The sequence below is a fragment of the Erinaceus europaeus genome, chromosome 7 (genome assembly GCF_950295315.1).
Source record: "Erinaceus europaeus chromosome 7, mEriEur2.1, whole genome shotgun sequence".
Classification (NCBI taxonomy): Eukaryota; Metazoa; Chordata; class Mammalia; order Eulipotyphla; family Erinaceidae; genus Erinaceus; species Erinaceus europaeus.
The window spans coordinates 58,371,229-58,392,640 of record NC_080168.1 but is presented as its reverse complement, the minus strand read 5'-3'; the positions used below and the strand labels follow the sequence as shown (position 1 = coordinate 58,392,640).

At 36.3% G+C, this 21,412-nt stretch overlaps 1 protein-coding gene across 1 annotated transcript in view; it reads left to right on the top strand.

The window, feature by feature from the left end:
- Positions 1-19,297, top strand: part of SLCO1A2 (solute carrier organic anion transporter family member 1A2) — a 40,000-nt gene extending 20,703 nt beyond the window's left edge. The window contains exons 8-15 of the mRNA XM_060194478.1: positions 385-603; positions 4,744-4,908; positions 7,586-7,781; positions 10,233-10,398; positions 11,765-11,937; positions 14,318-14,382; positions 14,924-15,041; positions 16,620-19,297. Coding sequence (XP_060050461.1) covers positions 385-603; positions 4,744-4,908; positions 7,586-7,781; positions 10,233-10,398; positions 11,765-11,937; positions 14,318-14,382; positions 14,924-15,041; positions 16,620-16,839 — 1,322 coding nt within the window. The 3' untranslated portion in view covers positions 16,840-19,297. The remainder of the gene's footprint in view (positions 1-384; positions 604-4,743; positions 4,909-7,585; positions 7,782-10,232; positions 10,399-11,764; positions 11,938-14,317; positions 14,383-14,923; positions 15,042-16,619) is intronic.
- Positions 19,298-21,412: the final 2,115 nt, after the last annotated feature.

Sequence of the window (21,412 nt, the reverse complement as noted above, 5' to 3'; positions counted from 1 at the left end):
AGAACAAGGTAAAATGTCTATTTTCTGATTCAAAATTCAGTACTCTTCACACTATATTGCTAACATATTTCTTGTTTTCAGAAAATTTAAAAACATATATTTGAATTTCTTTGTACTGATTATTCCCAAATATTAAAATAAACTTTGCTGTTATCTGATGAACACTTATTCATACATTTTTTTACATGACAGGAGAGATAAACAAGCTATTTTATTGCTATAGTATTCTAGCACTATCTGTTGGTCAAGTTACGTGCATGTCTAAATTAAATAAAAATTGTGTGCTTGGATAGGGATTGATGATTTTGATTATAATATATATCTATAGTTAACAAGGAAATAAATGACTTAAGATAATATAAATGTATATATATTTCTTTACAGATGATCTGACCATAACTCCCACTGATAGTCGCTGGGTTGGTGCATGGTGGTTTGGCTTTTTGATTTGTGCAGGAGTGAATGTGCTCACGGCCATCCCTTTTTTCTTTTTGCCCAAAACGCTTCCAAAGGAAGGACTAAAGGTTAATGATGAGATAATTAAAAATGACAAAGAAGAGAAACAAAGAGAGGTCAAGAAGGAAAAGGATGGAATCACTAAAGGCAAATATTATAAACATTTTAAGTACTATATGATGTACTTTTGATTTTGTAAAGGTGTATCTATGTTCTGGTCTAATGCTAAGCTGTACTAAAACATTTTTTATCATTAACATCAGCAACCTATAATGTTTTCTAGTCTGAGCCTATGTTACTACCTAGAAATGAATGATGTAATTTTAAAGCTGATTTATCTCAGATTAGCATTTATATATAATTTTATATCAGTTGGGACACTTGAATTTTTTACTTATTTTCTTATTTCTTTGGTCCAATGTGGTTATATAATCTATTTTATAGAGAACATAGTTATAATTAAAAAACAGAGATTCACCGGTTCGAGCCCCCGGCTCCCCACCTGGAGGGGAGTTGCTTCCCAGGCGGTGAAGCAGGTCTGCAGGTATCTCTCTTTCTCTCCCTCTCTCTGCCTTCCCCTCCTCTCTCCATTTCTCTCTGTTCTATCTAACAATGACGACAACAACAGCAGCAGCAACAACAACAATAAAAATCAACAAGGGCAACAAAGGGGAAAAATAAATAAATAAATATTTTAAAAGAATTAAAAAAACAGAGATTCATACTAGGGGTAGAAAGAGGAAAATATGGATTAATCAAAACAAGAGTGTAGTTTTGAAACAAAAAATATGAGTTTAGCTTTGAGCTTTCTGGAAGTTAAAAGAGAGACAAATAATACATGAAAAATCATGAAATTCTGCATACTTTATAGAAGAAAGAATGATGTTTTTCAAAGATATTGTTTCTTTCCTTTCTTTCTTTTTTCTTTTCTTTTTTTTTTTCTTAGCTCTAGCTTATGGTAGTATGGGGGACTGAACCTGGGACTTTGGAGCCTATGGTATAAGGGTCTCTTTGCATAACCACTATGCTATCTACCCCCACCACAAGGAAACTGTTTCTAAAGGACAAACAGTAAGAAACCATCCCTGTGATTTTTGACATAGGTACTACTAAACTACATAGTTCTTCTCCAGTAAATACTGAGGCATATTTATGTAACTTTTTTCTTTAGTGTAGTCCTCAATAAAATTTCAAAGCATAATTTATAAAAGATGTGTCTGTGAGAAACCAAAGAAAGGCAATCTAAATATCTGGTACTAAAGAACAGCTATTCTCAAACTTGACCACATATTTAAATCAAGCTACTTTAAAATTAGTTGTACCTAGAAAGTTTGTGGTGTTTCTAGAAGGTCTTTTCAGTCTGTATAAGGGATGCAGTCCAAGCCTTAGAACCTTTAAGAAGTGTTCAATTTTGAAGCATGGAGGGCTCAGTTTCCTCATGTGTAAAATGGGAGTAGCAATTGTATGCATTAATAGTTGTGAGGATAGAAATGAATTCTGCACCTATTACTACAATTACTGATAATGTTAGCATTATTATTAATGTACTAATTTAACCATTATAAATTTTAATGCCATTCTGCACAGAATTTTGATGAACAATTGACTATTCACCTAAAACACAATTGAGGGCTGGCAAAATTGGTCACCAGGATAATATCTACTTTGCCATGTGTATGATGCTTGTGTAAACCTGGCCCATGTAGCACTGAAGGAAGCTTCGGTGCTTGGCTCTTTTCAGTTCCTCTCTCTCTCTCTGAATAAGTCACCCTGATGTGGTGAAGCCTCAGTGATGAGAAAAGCACAATTGAAAATGATTTAATACTTCTTGATCCCTAGAGTCAATTCAGAATCTAGCGAGTTCTCAGAATTGGCATGGCTATATCATATTCCTTTAAAAAGGCTGATAGATGATTGCAAAACCATTTCTGAAAGTAGGAAAGATCTTTGTGAAGGACAAGTAGAAAATATTTAGAACTTCTGAGACTCATCTGCTAGGACAGTACTTAATGTCAACAAACAAGGGTGACCTGAATGTTTCTAAGGGCCAGGCAGTTAGTCTCACCAGGTAGAGTGCACATACTACCATGTGTAAAGACCTGGGTTCAAAGCCATTGGTTTCCACATGAAGGTGAGGCAGTGTCTCTCTTTCTCCTTCCCTCTCTCTCCTCCTCCCCTCTAAATTTCTTTCTGTCCTATCAAACAAAAAGAAAGAGAGAGGAAGAGAGAAAGAGAGAGAGAGAGAGAGAGAGAGAGAGAGAGAGAGAGAGAGGCTATTGGATCAGTGGATTTGTTGTAGAGACCCTAAACCCCAGCAATAATTCCACTGGGAATAAATTTTAAAAAATTTAAAGTTCCTAAGAACTTTGACCATAACACTCTCTCCTGTCAAATAGTTAATCATAAACTTGAGTTCTAGAACTAGAATCCATTTATTTGCATTAAGTTATGCTTCCCCTCTTTCAATGTCTTTATTCATTGATACTTTATTCCAGAATAGATTTTAAGCTCATTAAGCAAACTAGGATAATGCATGCATAGTATGTAAGGAAATAAGGAAAGAGTTCATGAATATTTTTTAAAAAAGTAGAAGAAGGGGCTGGGTAGTGGCTTGCTCAAATAGAGCACAGCTGCTCCATACTAGAGCACTCATGTTCAAGTCTCAGTCCCTATCTGCAGGAGGCCGGCTTCACAAGTAATGAAGCAATGCAGCAGGTGTCTCTTTCCTTTCACCTCCGTATCTCTCTCTCACCGTCTATCAAAAAAAAAAAAAATTGTCACTGGAAGGCTGTGCTGGAGTCATGCAGACATGGAGTCCTAGTGATAATCCTGGTGGTAAAGGAAGGAAGGAAGAAGGATGAAGGAAGGAAGGAAGCAAAGGAGGTGGGGCAGATGAGAAGAAACTGTATGTAACTTCAAATAGAAGCAACAATCTCAAATATTTGTAAAAGTGGGACACAAGTCTTACTCTGAGCTTTGCCAATTCATGTTTTTGAGATATTTTTTGGTTAAATCAATTACATGCTCCTTAGCATATAAATAAATTAGAGTGTGGCTGGGATCAGTATTTCTTGAATAATAATAATGATTATTATTATTATTTTGCCAACAGGGTTATTGCTGGGACTCAGTGCTGGCACTATGAATCTACCACTTCCTGCAGACCTCCTTCTTCTCCTTCTCCTCCTCCTCTTTCTTTTTCTTCTACACTTTTATTCGATAGGAGAGAAAATGAGAGGGGGAGGGGAAGACAGAGAGGGAGAAAGTTAGATACCTGCAGACCTACTTCACTGCTTCTGAAGTGCGCCCCCTGGAGGTGGGGATCAGGGTCTTGAACCTGGTCCTTGCACATGGTGTGTGCTCAACTAGACATGCCACTTTCCAGCCCCTGCTGGGGTGAATATTTTAAAAGGTTCTCAGGTACTTAATGTACATTTGGCTCTGAATAGTTCACCAAGACTGCCCTGAGTATGCAGAAATACCTGGTACATGAGAAAACTTAATATCCTATGAATTTTCACTTTCATCTTCATTTTCAATGTTAAAGAGTGATGATATCAACATTTAAAAAAATATTTATTTATTTATTCCCTTTTGTTGCCCTTGTTGCTTTATTGTTGTAGTTATTGTTGTTGTTAATGATGTTGTTGATTAGAACAGAGAAAAATGGAGATAGGAGAGGAAGACAGAGAAAGGGAGAAAAAGACACCTGCAGACCTGCTTTATTGCCTGTAAAGCGACTCCCCTGCAGGTGGAGAGCAAAGGATCCTTATGCCGGTCCTTGAGCTTTGCACCACGTGCACTTAACCCACTGCCCTACTGCCCGACTCCTGATATAAACATTTAAGTGTGAAATTCTGTATCAAATTGATTTCCATTTAGACTTTAGAGACCAGAGGAAGCCTTTTTTCATTCAGATGATCTGTAGAGAAAAGAAGTTATTAATAGAAAAGAAAGATGAGGATAAAAAAGAAAATGCTGGAAATAGAAAATATTTTGACCATAAAACAAAGCTTTTCTTTCAGACATAATAGCAACTGATGAAAACAAAACCAATCATGTTTTAATCCTTCTCTTTCTATTGCATCACTTGCTTGCAGAAGCTACCCAAAAGGAAGTTTAGCTTTCAAGGGGTAAAAAGAATTAACACAGTATATTTCAAAACAGAGCACCTTAATGTGGAGGGGAAGTTGATTTTCCTGAAAAGTTAACTGACCAGTACAAAGCAAGTTAAATTGAAAAACTGTCATTCATTCATTCATTCATTCATTCATTCATTCATTTCAGACTTTTTACCATTCATGAAAAGCCTTTTATGCAATCCGATTTACATGCTCTTCATACTGATAAGTGTGCTACAGTTCAACGCATTTGTTAATATGATCTCCTTCATGCCTAAATATTTGGAACAACAATATGGGAAATCTGCCTCAGATGCCATTTTTCTAATTGGTGAGTTTGTTTATCTTCATGTTAGTGGTCAACGTTTTTTCTTCTGTGAAATGGGGAACAGTGTGGTGATGGATCTAGGAACATACTACATTAAAACCTATTAGAGTATTTCTGACTTTGATACAGCATTGAGAGACCCAGAAAGATAGGGAAGGGAGGCCAGCAGCAAATTATGACTTTCTTCTGGCTTCTTTTTTCTTTCTCCAGTCAGAAGACACATTTAAACTATTTGTGTAAGTCTCAGAGAAATACACAAATTAAATCTAATTTTCAGATAGGCAGAGCATTAAGTAAAAAGTAGAGTCAATTCACTGGGAGTACACATTTATTCCCACATTTCACTCTGTGAAACATAAATTCTACATTCCTCTTAGTTTAGTCCCCTCGTCTCCTTGGTGGTCTGATATACTTCTGCAGGCCATTATTATAATTTCCCTGGAACCCCACTAAATCTTGGGGGTGTTACATCCAACAGCGATCTTTGCACTGTTTGGAGAAGTGAATTTCTAACACTATTTACACCCTCATTACTTAGTGTTTGCAAAACTTTCAGAAACTTGGGATCTACCTCAGACACTAAATCAGAATCCCCACTATGGGACACTGGGATGGACTTTTAAAAAGTGCTCTCAAGAATGTGATACAGTAAGCAGATGATAGCAATGTAATAATGCACCAGAGGCTGTCTTTTCCTTTCCTTTCTTCTCCTTCTTCCCTTCCTCTTCCCTTCTTCTTTTTCCTGGGGTCAGGAGAAGAAGACTTAAGAAATGGTATGGGGGTGCTGGACAGTGGTGTACCAGGTTAAGTGCACACAGTACGAAGTGTAAGGACCCATGCAAGGCTCACAGTTCGAGCCCCCAGCTCCCCACCTGCAGGGAGAGGTTGCTTCACAAGCAGTGAAGTAGGTCTGCAGGTGTCTCTCTCCACCTCCCTATCTACTCTCCTCTCTCAATTTATCTCTCAATTTATCTCTGTCCTATCCAATAAAAAATGGAAAAAATGACCTCCAGGAGCAGTGGATTCTTAGTGCCAGTCCCACCAATAACCAAACCTTAGTGCCAGCCCCTGGAGGCAACATAAAATAAAATAAAATAAAATAAAAGGTATTGGTCCATGGCAATGAGACTTGAAATGTAAACACACACATGACATCCTAAGGCTCAGCAAGTGATTTTCTAAATAGTTCCTTATCTGGATCAAACCATTAACAATTAGAGTGGAAATAAACAATTGCAAAAAATACATAAACTGTAAATAATATAAATGTAATCCTGCTCCTAAAATGGAAAGCAATAAATTACCAGTCAACTCAGATTTATCATTCCTACCTAGACCTTAAGAGACAAAGCCTATACATAAACTTTGACTTTAAGAAATTTATAATCTAAAGGACAAAAATAAGGGGGGGGGGGTTGGAGGGGAAGCTTGGACTGGTGTGGTGTATCAGTATAGGTATCAGTATACCTCACCTTCTATAAATCATAAAGCAAAAGACTGTGCGAAAGAAGGAAAAGGGACAGGATGAAGGGAGACTGGGGTCCTAGTGTGTCTCCTAGATGTAATCAAACAACAGATGAGAGGCTGTTCCTTTGTGTTAAACACTATATTGAAAACTGTTAACACTCCAGTAAAAAAAATTTTAAGTCTTAGAATATTGTAAGTCAATACAAATTGCCAACACAGAAACAAACCCAAAAGAAAAACGTGTAGAAAGTAGTTATTTCTTGGGATTAATTACAAAGTGGCTATATGACACATTAAGTTTTCTAAGAAAAAAATATATTCTGTTCTAATAAAAGCAAAAGTCACAATCTACTGTGATTAACTACATAAACAATATGGTATCTGTCTTTACAACATACTTCCTTGTGAGGCACTTAAACTATCTCTCCATGTACTATGGAATTGGGGACAAAATTAAATTAGCCCCCTCCTTTTTTTTTTTTTCCTTTTACTGTGAGTTAGACCTACATGATTTCTTTTTATTATTTATTAGGTCCTTCTATTGAGGAAATGTTGATTTATTTATTTTTTTTTTATTGCTACCAGGGCTATCACTGGTGCTTGATGCCTGTTTTATGAATCCACTGCTCCCAGTGGCCATATATTTTTCTATTTTATTTCATAGGAGAGAGGAATTAAGAATACAGGGCAAGATAAAGAGGGAGAAGCACAGATACTTGCAGATCTGTTTCACTACTCCTGAAGCATTATGCCTGTAGGTGGGTTCTGGGGGCTCAAACCTGGGTCCTTGCCTATGATAACGTGTGCACTGAATTGGGTACGCATCGACTGGCCCCCAGGAAATGGTTATTTACAGCACTGTTGTCAGAGTGGTACAGTTCCTCATTTCCCCAAGATAGGTATCAGTATACCTCACCTTCTATAAATCATCACCCTCCTCTTTTATAGATCAGCAGGTCCCTAACTCCTCCTTCACTCTTGTCCCCATCTGTTCTTGGCCTGCTTTGAGTCCCCAGAATTGCTGCTATAGGACACAGTAAACTAGTTCTTCACCCTGTATTATCCTTTGATTTGTTTCATGGATAAGATCACTCAATATTTGTTGTTCTCCTTGCTACATGGTTTCTTATGTTAAACATATTAGGTAAGAGTGATGCCATATTTGTCCCTTTGCTAAATCACTTTATAAATACTATTTCATTTGTATTTGTAGGTATTTATAACTTACCACCAATATGCATTGGATATGTGGTTGGTGGCTTGATTATGAAGAAGTTCAAGATAACTGTCAAACAAGCTGCCCATATAGGATGCTGGCTATCTTTAATTGAATATCTTCTCTACTTTTTAAGTTTTCTCATGATCTGTGAGAATTCTTCAGTTGCTGGCTTAACTACTTCTTATGAGGGGTATGCTGTTTTCTAATGAATCTTTTGTACTCTCAACAACTAACATCTTATTTTCTCCAGTGATTATCCAAGATCAGAGCATTTGCTAATATAGTTAATAACAGTAACCCATGGTGTCTCTTCATCTCTCAATGATAACTCAATTCATCCAGACTCTAGGGGTATCCACCACCAGCATATTTACTAATTGTAGTTAATAGCAGTAACCCATGGTCTTCTTCCACTTCTCTTCATCTCTCAGTCTTAACCTAATCTAACAGCCCAGACTCTAGGGCTATTAGAGGTTGGTGATATATGCTAGAGTTAGTGAGCTTATGAATGTGTATTAGTTATATCATACTAAATATTAAGGTGAGTAGCAAAAGACTACCAGTAGTTTGAGGATATGCTATTTTATGCTCCAATAAATGGGTAATATTAAGTTGACTATAAAGTCTCACTCATCTTTATATGGTTTCACAGTGAGTTTAAATATAGCATGACTTATTCCTAGTGCATGAAGCATTATCATTTATTTTATTTATATAAATATATAACCAGATGCTTCTGGATTTATATTTTGAGAGTTCAATGTGTGTCAATTAAATCGCAAAACCTTGCAAAAAATGGTAAACCAGTTAAAATGTTTCTCAGAATTTGTGTGAGCTATAGTGATTATGGGAAGAAGAATGGGGAGGCAAAAAGCTTTGGTGGTGGGTTGCATGTGAAACTGTGAGTAGTGAAATCATGCAAGTGTGGAGCCTCAGTGATAACACCTGTGGCAAAAGGAAGGACAGAAAGGAGTGGGGGGTTGGGTGGTAGCACAGTGGGTTCAGCGCAGTGGGTTGATCCCGGTTCTAGCCCCAGGCTCCCCACCTGCAGGGTGGTCATCTCACAAATAGTGAAGCAGGTCTGCAGGTGTCTATCTTTCTCCCCCCCCCACCCCCGTTTCCCCTCCTCTCTCAAATTCTCTCTGTCCTATTCAACAACAACATCAATGGCAACAGTAACAATGACAACAAGGGCAACAACAAGGGGAAAAATATGGCCTCCAGGAGTAGTGGATTCATGGTGCAGGCACCGAGCCCCAGTGATTACCCTGGAGGCAAAAAAACAAAAAAAAAGGTGGGGGAAGGGAGGGAGGAAGGGAGGAAAGAAGAGAGGGAGGCAGACTAAGTAAGCACTCTTATCAAAATGACTTTTTCAACCATGCGGATTTTGAAATGTATTGAAGTGAAATTATTGGGTTGTTGGAAAAATAGTGATCTATTTCTCTGTTTTTCTATACAAAAATGTGTCATGACTTTTCAAGCAACTCAGTAACTGTGTAAAGACATAAACTGCTAGTACTTAAATGTAATAAGATATTTAGGAACTACTCAGAATATATACATGAGTTCAATATAAAAGGTTTTGAATAACCTGGTTAAGTGTACAAATTACCATGTGCAAGGACCCAGGTTCTAGCCCCTGGCTCCCCATCTGCAGGGGGGTCACTTCATAAGCAGTGAAGCAGATCTTCAGGTGTCTTTCTCTCCACCTCTGTCTTCCCCTCCTCTCTCCATTTTTCTCTGTCCTATCTAACAACAACAATGATAAATAACAAGGGCAACAAAAAGGGAGAAAAATGGCCTCTAGGAGCAGTGGTTCGTAGTGCAGGCACTGAGCCTCAGCAATAACCTTGGAGGCAAAAAAAAAAAAAAAAAAGAACAATGGCTTCTAGGAGTGGTGGATTTGTGCTGGCACTGGGCCCCAGTGATAACCCTGATGTGGCAATTAAAAAAAAAAAAAGGTTCTGAATAGTTTTATGAGTTTTTGAAATTCACTGTAGAACATGTTTATTTAAAATGAAATAAAGTGCATTCTAAAATACTTTTAAAATGATCCAAAGAAATGTCAGAATTAAGGGACAGTCATATTCACCTATGAGGGTGGCTGCTTTGTCATGCATGTCACTGAGGTTTGAGAGCAGCACCTCACTGAGCTGGGGCACTGTTGGAGGTGGGGGAGCTTCAGTGCTGTGATGTCTTTCCCTGCTTCTTCTCTATCTGAGAAAGTTCACCCAGGGGGAGAAGCCCTGAGAACAACAACAACAACAGCAAAAAAAAGGAGGACAAGTAAGAAATATGAGATTTACATGATTATATATATACTGATTTGAGTATTGCACTCCATTAAGGTTAGGTCATCTTCACTTTTTGAGTTCTGATGCCAGAAAATGCTTTCCAGATGACAAGCACTCAAAGCATTTAATAGCTATCTGCTTATCTGAAATTAAGTCACAGAAAAAGTGGGCTCTGTAAGGTACTGAAGCAGGTATCTTCCACCAGCGCCACTGTACCCACGCCATGTACTTGTTTGAAGGATTTCACTTCTGATTTTTGGGAGGGCAGTTAGTGATTGAAATGAAAACAAAAAGAAAATGCTCTAGTAGCACTTTAATATCTATGGAATTATTTGTTTGAATTTCAGAATACAACAAGATTTGTATGTGGGAAATACGATTCTTGCTGACTGCAACAAGGATTGTAACTGTCCATCTAAAACATGGGACCCTGTGTGTGGAGACAATGGCTTATCATATATGTCAGCTTGTCTTGCTGGTTGCGAGACATCCACTGGAACAGGAATTAATATGGTAAGATATCCTGTTGGTCTTTTACACACAACTTTTGTTTTATATACCACATTTACATTGTCTAGTTTTGATCTGGACACACATTTAACAAAAGTGAAACTAAAGCCTTTCCTCAAAGCAGAATTATTTTGTTAAGAAATAATTTACTCACTTGACTCACTTTTTATTTTCTAGATTTTATTTAAAAAAACATTCACACTGTCTCAGCACTGATTTCTTTTTTATTTCTTTATTGGGAGATTAATAGTGTACAGTTGACAGTAAAATACAATAATTTGTACATGTATAACATTTCCACATAACTATACAACCCCCACCAGGTCCTCCTCTGCCATCCTGTTCCAGGACCTGAACCCTACCCCCTACCCCAGAGTCTTTTGGTGTAGTACACCAACTCTAGTCTAAATTCCAGCACTGATTTTTAAATCTCCCAGCAGTTGAAGATAGATTGTCTGATTACTATTCTGAACTAAAATATTTTGATCATAGGGAGAAAGTTAACCTCTAATCATTCCACTGTTTTATTCAATTCTCTTTGCCACTGTGCTTATGCACTTTGTGTGTTTTCTCATTCAAGTATTTTTTAAGAAGAAGGAATTAGGCACAATAGCATGACTAAAAATGCCACAATACTCATGATACTCCTTGGTGATCAAAGCAAAATGTAAATATTATTATTAAAACTAGGAAACAACAATTTCAAATGGATTGGCTTGCACTCTGTTTTTGAAATAAACTATACATTTTGAAACAAAGATTTGGTTTTCTGTAAGCATCAAAATTCAACAGAGCTTTCTTTTTAATATTTATTTATTAATTTACCTTTCTGTTGCCCTTGTTGTTTTTATCATTGTAGTTATTATTATTATTATCATCATTGTTGTTGTCGATGTCATTGTTGTCAGGACAGAGAGAAATAGAGAGAGAAGGGGAAGACAAAGAGGGGGAGAGAAAGATAGACACATGAAGTTCGGCTTCACTGCTTGTGAAGTGAGCCCCTGGCAGGTGGGGAGCTGGGGGCTCGAACCGGGATCCTTGCGTTTTGAGCCATGTGGGCTTAACCTATTGCACTAACACTCAACTCTCCAACAGGGCTTTCTGAAACAGAATTCATTATAGTGGATATTGTGGTAAGATAGTATGTTTTTTAAAAAGTCTGTCTTTAGAGTAGTTGAAGAATAGACAGTTTACTCCAGATATCTAGAAAGAAATGCCTCCTATGGTTCCACACTATAGTTCCAAAAGACATTGCAAATGAATAAAAGTAAAGGGAATAAAGTTCATTTTGATCCAACTATCACAGAAAGCAATTGATACTTGTGTTGAAGATTGTTTTTCCTTACAGAACAATGTTATTTTTTGATAGATCTTTCAAAACTGCAGCTGTATTCGAACATCAGGAAATTCATCTGCAGTTCTTGGACTGTGTGACAAAGGATATGAGTGTTCCATGATGCTCCAGTATTTTTTAATTTTGTCAGTGGTCAGCAGTTTCATTTACTCTTTATCTGCCATACCTGGATATATGGTTCTTCTCAGGTATTAGAGTTATTCTCTCTCTCTGTGTGTATAATATTTCCTTTTGGTCATTTATTCTTTTTTTCCTGGTTATTTATTCTCTATGTAAAATATTTTGTGGTCTTTGACTAAGGTCACCTTTTTCTAAGAAAGCTACTTGGAATCCATGGTATCTAAGAACTCAGTGTTTGAATATATCATTATTAATGCTTCCTTATTAAGCACTGTTGAATTTTGAAAACATTTCAAACCTATCCATATAAAAATCCACCTGTTGGGATAGATATTCCTATTTTCCATTATTTCTTAGTGGAAGTTAGTGGACCTGTAATTGCTTAATAGAAGCATAGATATATTTATATTTTAGGCTAAACCATATGATTTGGTTGTTTTTTTTTAAAACTAATCAGAAATGTCTTATTTCAAATTTTTGCTTGAAATACTACTTCAAAATATTCACAATTACATTCAATAATGCTTTTTAAAGTGTGTAATTTTGAGTAAGAAATGGCAGTAAATCAAATTATAACTGATTAAAAAATCAATTAGGACACAATAAATAGCTTACTTGGTAGGGGATGTGTCTTGCTAACCATGTGGCCCAGGCTGGGGTCCTGACATGAGCTGAGAGTGTGCCATGACACTGGGGGAAGCTCTGACGCTTTGGTGTCTGTCTGTCTGTCTGAGCAGTGACTCAAGAGTGATGAAATAGTGCTTGTGCAAGGACCTGCAAGAAAATAAAAATAATGCTATTAACATTACTTTCCAAGGAAGTTTATGACATTAAACTTTGTTAGTAAATATATATTCTGGGGCCAGGTGGTGGCACACCTGGTTAAGTGCTCATGTTACAATGCACAAGGACCAAGGCTTGAGCCCCTGGTCCCCACCTGTAGGGGGGAAGCTTTGCAAGTGGTAAGGCAGTGTTTCAGGAGTCTCTCTGTTTCTTTCCCTTTATATCACCCCCTTCCCTCTCGATTTCTGGCTGTCTCTATCTAATAAACAGGAGATAACACAATTTTAAAAAGAAAATATATATTCCAAGGAGTTCCTAAATATTTCATCCCATTTGAATATTAGCCGAGTATATTTCGACACAGTATCACTTAAATACATTTCAAATTGTGAATTTCCAAACTGTAGAAATTGTAATTTTTGATAATCTGACTACTTAGCTTGCCCTTCCTTCCTTCCTTCCTTCCTTCCTTCCTTCCTTCCTTCCTTCCTTCCTTCCTTCCTTCCTTTCTTCCTTCTTTCCCCCTCCTTCCCTCTCCCTTCCTTCCTTCAGTGCTATCACTGGGGATCTGCTCACTTGAATGATTTCACTGCTCCCAGAAGACATTGTTTTAAGAAAGAGACTGAGAGACAGAGACAGAAGGAGATAGAGAGAGAAGAGAGAAAGCTCCCCTCATGATGGTTATCCCATGACCCTGTATGGTGAATAATCTGCCCTGCTCCATCCTCCCCTATTCTCATCCAAGCTATGAAAACTGTCAGGAATTGTCAGAAGCCATAGTTTACTAATTCCTATCTATAGGGCATAGACAGGTCACTTGATCATTACATGTTCTTTTTTTTTTTTTTTTTTTTTTTACTATAAAATGGGCTATTACAAGACTATTTTGAGACACAAATGATGAATTACTCCCCCCCCCCAGTTTTTATTTGTGATTAATAGTTGGTTACAAGATTGTAAGATTGCATTATATAGTTCCACACCACACCCATCACCAGCGTTTGTATCCTCCTCCCTCTCATCTGCCAAAGATAACCACCATGGTCCTTATAAAGTCTTTGGAAGAGTTTTCTTGTTCTTGAGGTTTTTCTTTTCTTTTCTTTTTTTTTTGCTAGTTTATGTGTATTAGTTCTCTATACATGAATGAAACCATCAGGTCTTTTATCTCTTTTATGCCTTTATTTATTTTGTTAAGCATAATCACTTTCAGTTCCATCCATTTTGTCTCAAATGATGCAATATCATTTTTGATTGCAGAGTAGTATTCCATGGAGTAAAAAAATGCCATAAATTTCTTTAGTCAGTTATCTGTCAGTGGACATTTAGGCTGCTTTCACTCCTAAGCTATTGTGAATGATGTAGCTATGAGCAGAAGGGTGCACATATCCCTTCGATTTAGTGTTTTAGTGTCCCTTAGTGATCTGGCTGGATTAAAATGGAATTCCATTTTTATTTGTTTAAGGACTCTCTATATACAATTTTCCAAAAGGGCTGAACCAGTTTGCATTCCCACTAGTACTATAGCAGAGTTCTTTTTCTTTTCTTTCCCCCCAACTTTTATTTGTAATTAATAGTAGGTTACTAGAAAGTTGTGATACAGACAACTCTTTTAAGAAGCCATGGCAGTTGTAAAAATATTTATCTTTTAAATTTATTTATTTTTAGATGTATCAAGCCTGAAGAGAAGTCTCTTGGTGTGGGATTACATGCATTTTCCACAAGAGTGTTTGGTAAAAATTATTTTCTTCAACATGGTGTTAAAATATAATGAAATATTAATAGTCTCCTTTGGTACTGGTCTAGCAAATTATTTCTGCTTATAAACAGAACTTTGTAATTAGTAAAAGTACAATAAGATATCTTCTCTTTATTTGAAAAGTGTCTATCTAATCTTAAATCTACTTTTCAAGCATTAGATGATTTTAAAAAATGGTTAAATAAACAAAATTCACCATTAAAGTAATATGTCAATTGGCTCAAAACATTGCAGAAAAAAAATAAAAAGAATCATTAGTTAGAAGTATTTCTCTATTTGCAGTTCTTCTGTTGTATTTGTAACAAGGTTATTTATCCTTTATATTTAAATATTGTTACAATAAAAGTAACTTCTATTTTCTAAAAATAAAATAGAAATAAATTTAAAACACCAGACTTATGTTCTATTATACTTTGTTCTTCAAATATAGAAAATTCTAGTGTTTCTAAACAGAACAATGCATTTTTACTCTTACTTTGCTGATGGATTTTTTTCTTCTTCTCTTTTGATTGTAGCTGGAATCCCTGCACCCATATACTTTGGAGCTTTAGTGGATTCTACATGTTTACATTGGGGAACATTGAAATGTGGTGAAGTGGGGGCCTGTAGAATATATAATTCTATCAACTTCAGGTAAAGATACGATATAAGAATTGCTTACCTTGGAGGATTTGGACATTGCCATGCATGAAGCCCCATGTTTAAGTGTCAGTACTGCATGGGTGTACCATAAGGCTTAGGGAAGAAAGGTGCTGAGGTATCTCTTCCTTCCTTGTTCCTCTACTTTCTCTTTCTTTTTCCACTCCATCAAATGAAAAGAAAGGAAAAAATGGGTTCAGGTGGTTGGTTATATAGCCAAGGCTACAAGTTCATCTCTTGGTGAAGTATTTGATAAAATAAAAATTAAGATAACAAACAAATAAAAAAAATGTCACAGACAGGCCATCTGTTAAGGTACGTGCCTGGTCTGCACATTATCTGGGTTGAAGTCCCAGTAAGAAAGAGTGTGGTGGCAGATGAAACCTTATGCCATGGCATTTCTCTCTCTCTCTCTCTCTTCCTTCTCCCCCTCCCTCCCCCCCTCAATGTGTGTGTGTGTATTAAAATATAAAGAACTTGATCCAAAAGCTGTAAAATTGCACATGAGCCCCAGGCACTGCAGAAAAAGAACAAAATAAATAAAATATTCATCAAATTACAGGCATACACACACACACTTATGATTTGTGTACTTTCCTATATGTGCACTATACTTGAACAATAGGCTATGTTTAATATATTATAAAATAAACATTCAAATGATTCTTAATATCAAAATTATATAAAGTCAAAGAAAATACAAAGGAGAATCCTGGATAGTATAAAAAGCCTGTCAGGATCAGAAAATAGAAACTGTTTGGTGTATTGCACAAAAGTCAAAGACTCTGGGGTGGGTGGGAGGGAGGGTTCAGGTCCTGAAGAATAAAGGCAGAGGACCTAGCAGGGGTTGTAATGTTATGTGGAAAACTGGGAAATGTTATGCATGTACAAACTATTATATTTTACTGTAAACCATTAATCCCCCAATAAAGAAATTAAAAACAGAGAGAAGAAGAGATGAACTCCCTTAACCAGATTAAGATAATCTAAAAAACAAAATAAGAACAAAAACAACCCACAGTTGTAAATGGCATAGCTAATACTTTTTGACATCCTTTTGTTAAATATTACAACAAAACTGCTACCACTGTCAGATCTAAATGTTAGTTGGAAATCCTGGTTAGTGTTTTTTTAAAAGGAATATTAAAAAAGAAGAAAATAAGTTCGGATTTTCTCCATCGAAAAACTCCTCCAACAGATTTCAATAAACATTAGAATAAGAGCTAACAAAAACAAACAGAAACAACTCACTGGGGAAGCATGCCACTTTGCAGTGCCTGTGACCTAAGTTAGAGACTGATTTTCCTAGTGCACTGGAGGGGGCTCCATGTTATATGCTCTTTCTGTCTCTCTTTCAATCAGAAAAAGTCAGTTTAGCACAGTGAATTCCTAGAGAAGGCAATAAACAAACATTAGAGTAAGTGAGGTTAATCTACTTACAGTAAGACTAACATGCAGTACACTGCTGTCCTTATGAGAATATAAAATCAATAAAGACATATAAAATTAATTGGTATTCAACACATCATCTATGCAAGATTTAATAAAGTTCAACATTTTGTTTTTGAATAGGTATATCTACCTTGGCTTGCCAGCAGCACTAAGAGGATCGAGCTATATTCCAGCTTTTTTGGTTCTTATCATTTTGAGGAAGCACTGTCTGCCTGGTGAAAACATTCCTCTGGGAACTATATTTGAAGAGACAAAGTCCACAGGGAAGGAAAATGAGTGTAAAGATACCCTCCAAAATTCCAAAGAGTTGAATGATGAAGAACTGAAAACAAAACTATAATAACCAATCATATCATTCTTCCCAGAGTTGGAGAACATACTGCAGTTAAATTGTTTTTAAAATCAATAGAGGCACTGCAGACAACTTCCCCATGTCTTTCAAAACCTCATTTTCTCGTTTCTTTTGTTTTTGTTTTTTACTCACATTAAAAAAAATAACTGATGGTATTTCTGAGACATTGCTGGAACTTGAGATTTTCCTCAGATGGGGCATTTGTGATAACCCTTCAGACAGGGCATTAGTCAGCTTAGTTTTTATGTTAAAAACATTTTTTTCTTTTAGCTCATATAAAATAAGGGCATTCCCCCCACAGACCCTCCTCCAAATGACTTTTGTTTTTTTAAATCCTGTTTTAGAAATATTAAGTCCTATTGGATTTCTGCTTTGATAGCCGAGCTATTTTTAAGAGTGAAACTGTCATCCTTCTTGTATGAATACTAAAGATTTATCATATCCATGTGAAAGAAGCCTATAGGTTTTCTGTCTCATTTTATTTCAAAATTGTTCTTTATTCATTCCAGACATGACTCCCATAAAGCTTTCTTACACATTAATATGTCACCACTTGCTTTCCGTTTGTTCTCTAATTTATTACTTTTACCATACATTTTCTCATTTTGTTCACAGTACAGAGAAACCTTATTGGGTTATTAAAAATCGTGTAATAGACTGTTGGAATGTTCCCTCCCCCACCCCCAGCAATTCAATTCTTATGACTAAAAGCTCTTAAAATGAAGTGTCTAAGTCAGAAGAAAGGTAATAGCAGGAAACTACTAGCCTATAAAGACCATATGTAGTGTCAGATATTATCAAAAAGAACACTTTTTCAGATTTATGGGGCCTGCCACCCATGCCCTTTTTAAGAACACAAACATTAACTATTCATAAATTATCTTCAAGAATGAAGTTTGCAAAAAAAAAGTTTCTGTTACAAAATTGAGGTTATAAAATTCAAGATGCAGATTTAAAATAAAATATATACAGACTTTTGCAAGTTATGGATACAATAAAGAGTGAAAGGATTTTAGATTAACAAGAGTCTTGAGGATGTATGGGGTTTCTGGTTCAAACTAGTAAAATAAGTTGTGTTAAACTTACTCTCCCTCCTCCTGATTCTCTATCTGACAATAATGGCAGTCATAATAAAATGAATTGCAAAAAATTTCTAATGGTGAGAGAAATGTGGGAATAGATGGTAGGCAAAGTGGGTGTCAATATACCATGGTTATTTATATGTGTTAAAAAGGCAATGGGTGTGTATCTCTGGGGGAAGAAAGAGGAATGAAGCTCTAATCCAGCTGCAGTCTGGAGCCAGGGCTGTAGGTAGAAACTTCTGATCAGCAGGCTCAAGAGCACACGTTGGTAGGAGACACAATGGAAGACAGTTAATTAAAGGGATTTCCACAAATATACAGAAAAAAAGGGCAAATATGTATACATGTAAATAGTTGTAGAAATAACAGTCAACCCATATTTGTGAGCTTGGGAGAATCACTGCAGTTTCCGATGGAGGGAGTGGGGACACAGAACTTTGGTGGTGGGAACTGTGTGGAATTATAAATCAATATTAAATCACTAAAAAAAAATGATTTCTTTATTAATTTGGTTATGTGAGATGAAAGGAAAACAAATGTGTGATACAGGTTTTGTGGGGAACATTAGGACTCATGAAGTCTAAGTATTAGCTTTAACTGTATTAAAAACGACTGTGATAATGTGCTGCAACAGGAGAGAAAAGATGAAAAAAAAAACCTGCTGGAAATGGGACTTGAGCTAGGAATGATGGCAATACTGAAGTACAGTGATATGATAACATAACATTTGGAGCTACTTTCTTGGGGGCAGATGCTAGGGAGAATGACCTAGAAGCTAAATGAAAAAACAAGGACTTACTTAATTCCAGAGATCTGTGAAGAAAAGATAACAGTGACAACATAATTATTTTTTTGAGGAGAGGGGCATCTCCCTCAGAAGAAACCCAGATTTTTGATTAGGGTTTGACTCATGCATCTAATTTTTTAAATGTAAATTTAACAAACAATAGTTGGATTACACTTGCTTTATGTTTCTCAACAATGTTGAGAAATTTAAAATCCTTTAAATTTTGTTACGGCTTTATTAATATATTCTAATATATACATATCTTGGTAAGACATGCTTTTTATATCTTAGGGAGATCTCTCCTTCAGTTAAAAAGAGTGCACACCACACTCTAAAAAAAACTGGGTAAAATGATATCACAAATCTTTTACTCATTTATTTTTTTGTTAATTCACTAGCAAGAATACTTGTACCATATACATTATCAAAGAGATTCGAATAGAACTGTTCAATTAACTTGTATATATTTAATGTAGAGCAGGATATATTTTGGAGAACCGCAGGTAACAGATTGCTTTGGGGTAACAGGAGAAAACATAAGAATAAAAAACACACAGAGTAAACTCTAAAGAAAGTTTCCTGAAGTAGGGCTGCAGGTCTCTCTCTTTCTCCCCCTCCCCTCTCAATATCTCTCTATTCTATCAAGTAAAATAAGTAAAGTTTAAAAAAAAAAGAGAGAGTAAACCCTAAACACAGGTTTCTCTAGAGAAATCTGAACTCAGGATAACCACAGCATCAAGACATTTTAATTTCTACCCTATTCCTGATACAAACCATATCACATAGATCTAGCCAAATAAAATGCTCACTCACCTCCATGTATAACTAATATTTACTTTGGTGTCTGATGTCACATGCTATGCTTAGAGTCTTCAGAAAAATGTTACAAGATAGGAAAAGATAGTAAAAACAATGTGAATAGAGCAACTGCCAGAATCAAATTCTGATATGAAACATACATTAAAACTATCAAATAAGAGGAAGACCTAGTGTGGGTTGAATTGTTATGTGTAAAACTGGGAAATATTATGCATGTACAAACTATTGCATTTTGCTGTCAACTGTAAACCATTAATCACTCAGTAGAGGAACATAAAAATAAAACTTATCAAATAAAGATTCTTTTTAAAATGAATGTGATCATAGGGGAATTTTTTGCTGAGGGGTTTAGAGGGTTTAAAGGTATAAAACAGTTACTGGTAAGACTAATCATAAACACATTAGTAAAAAGACACAATATTTTTCATTTTACAGTCTTGGTTTTGATGATTTTTTTCTCTTGCTTTCTGAATATCCCCATGTCCTTCATTTCCACTTCTATCAAGTACTTGATTTTTTGTTTTCAGTAATGAGGCATTTTACTTTTATTATTTTTTAAATTTTTTATTGGGAAATTAATGTTTTACATTCGACAGTAAATACAAATAGTTTGTACATGCATAACATTTCTCCATTTTCCATATAACAACACAACCCCCACTAGGTCCTCTGTTATCCATTTTGGACATGTATTCTGCCCCCCCCCCCCGAGTCTTTTACTTTGGCACAATACGCCAACTCCAGTTCAGGTTCTACTTGTGTTTTCTCTTCTGAACTTGTTTTTCAACTTCTGCCTGAGAGTGAGATCATCCCATATTCATCCTTCTTTTTCTGATTTATTTCATTTAACATGAATTTTTCAAGGTCCATCCAAGATTGGCTGAAAACAGTGAAGTCACCATTTTTTTTATATCTGAGTAGTATTCCATTGTTTATATATACCACAACTTGCTCAGCCACTCATCTATTGTTGGACACCTGGGTTGCTTCTAGGTTTTGGCTATTACAAATTGTGCTGCTAGGAACATAGGTGTATACAGATCTTTTTGGATGAGTGTGTGGGGTTCCTTAGGATATATCCCCAGGAGAAGAATTGCAGGATCATAAGTAGGTCCATTTCTAGCCTTCTGAGAGTTCTCCAGATTGTTCTCCACAGAGGTTGGACCAATTTACATTCCCACCAGCAATGTAGGAGGGTTCCTTTGACCCCACAACCTCTCCAGCATTTGCTGCTGTTACCTTTTCTGTTGTATGACATTCTCACAGGAGTTAAGTAGTATCTCCTTATTATTTTGATTTGCATTTCTCTGACAATCAAAGACTTGGAGCATTTTTTCACATGTTTTTCAGCCTTTTGGATCTCTTCTGTGGTGAATATTCTGTCCATGTCATTTCCCCATTTTTGGATGGGGTTATTTGTTTTCTTGTTGTTGAGTTTGGCAAGCTCTTTATATATTCTGGTTATTAGCCTCTTGTCTGATATATTGCCGGATTAGCTTCACAGGCAGGAGACAGAGATGACCAGGGACTCATGGCTGAGCTGAGAATGCAGTTCAATCTTTATTCACGAGTGGGAATGCAGTCCAACAACCTAATCACAACACAATTCTGTCCTGCATCTCTCTCCTACCTCCCTCCTCAGGTGGAAGAGTCAAGAACAAAGGAAATATGTATGATAGGGGGCAGGGAAAAGGAAAAAGTATGAACCAGCGAGGACTAAACCAAATGTCCCGGAGGCGGGGGTGGGGGAAGACCAAACCAATGTCCCAGAGGCAGGGAGTTGCCCAGCCAACAGTGGACATGCAAACAGAACACATCACAAGCAACACAAGTGAACCCAATGTGATGATAAAAACAGAAGGTCTCACAAGCA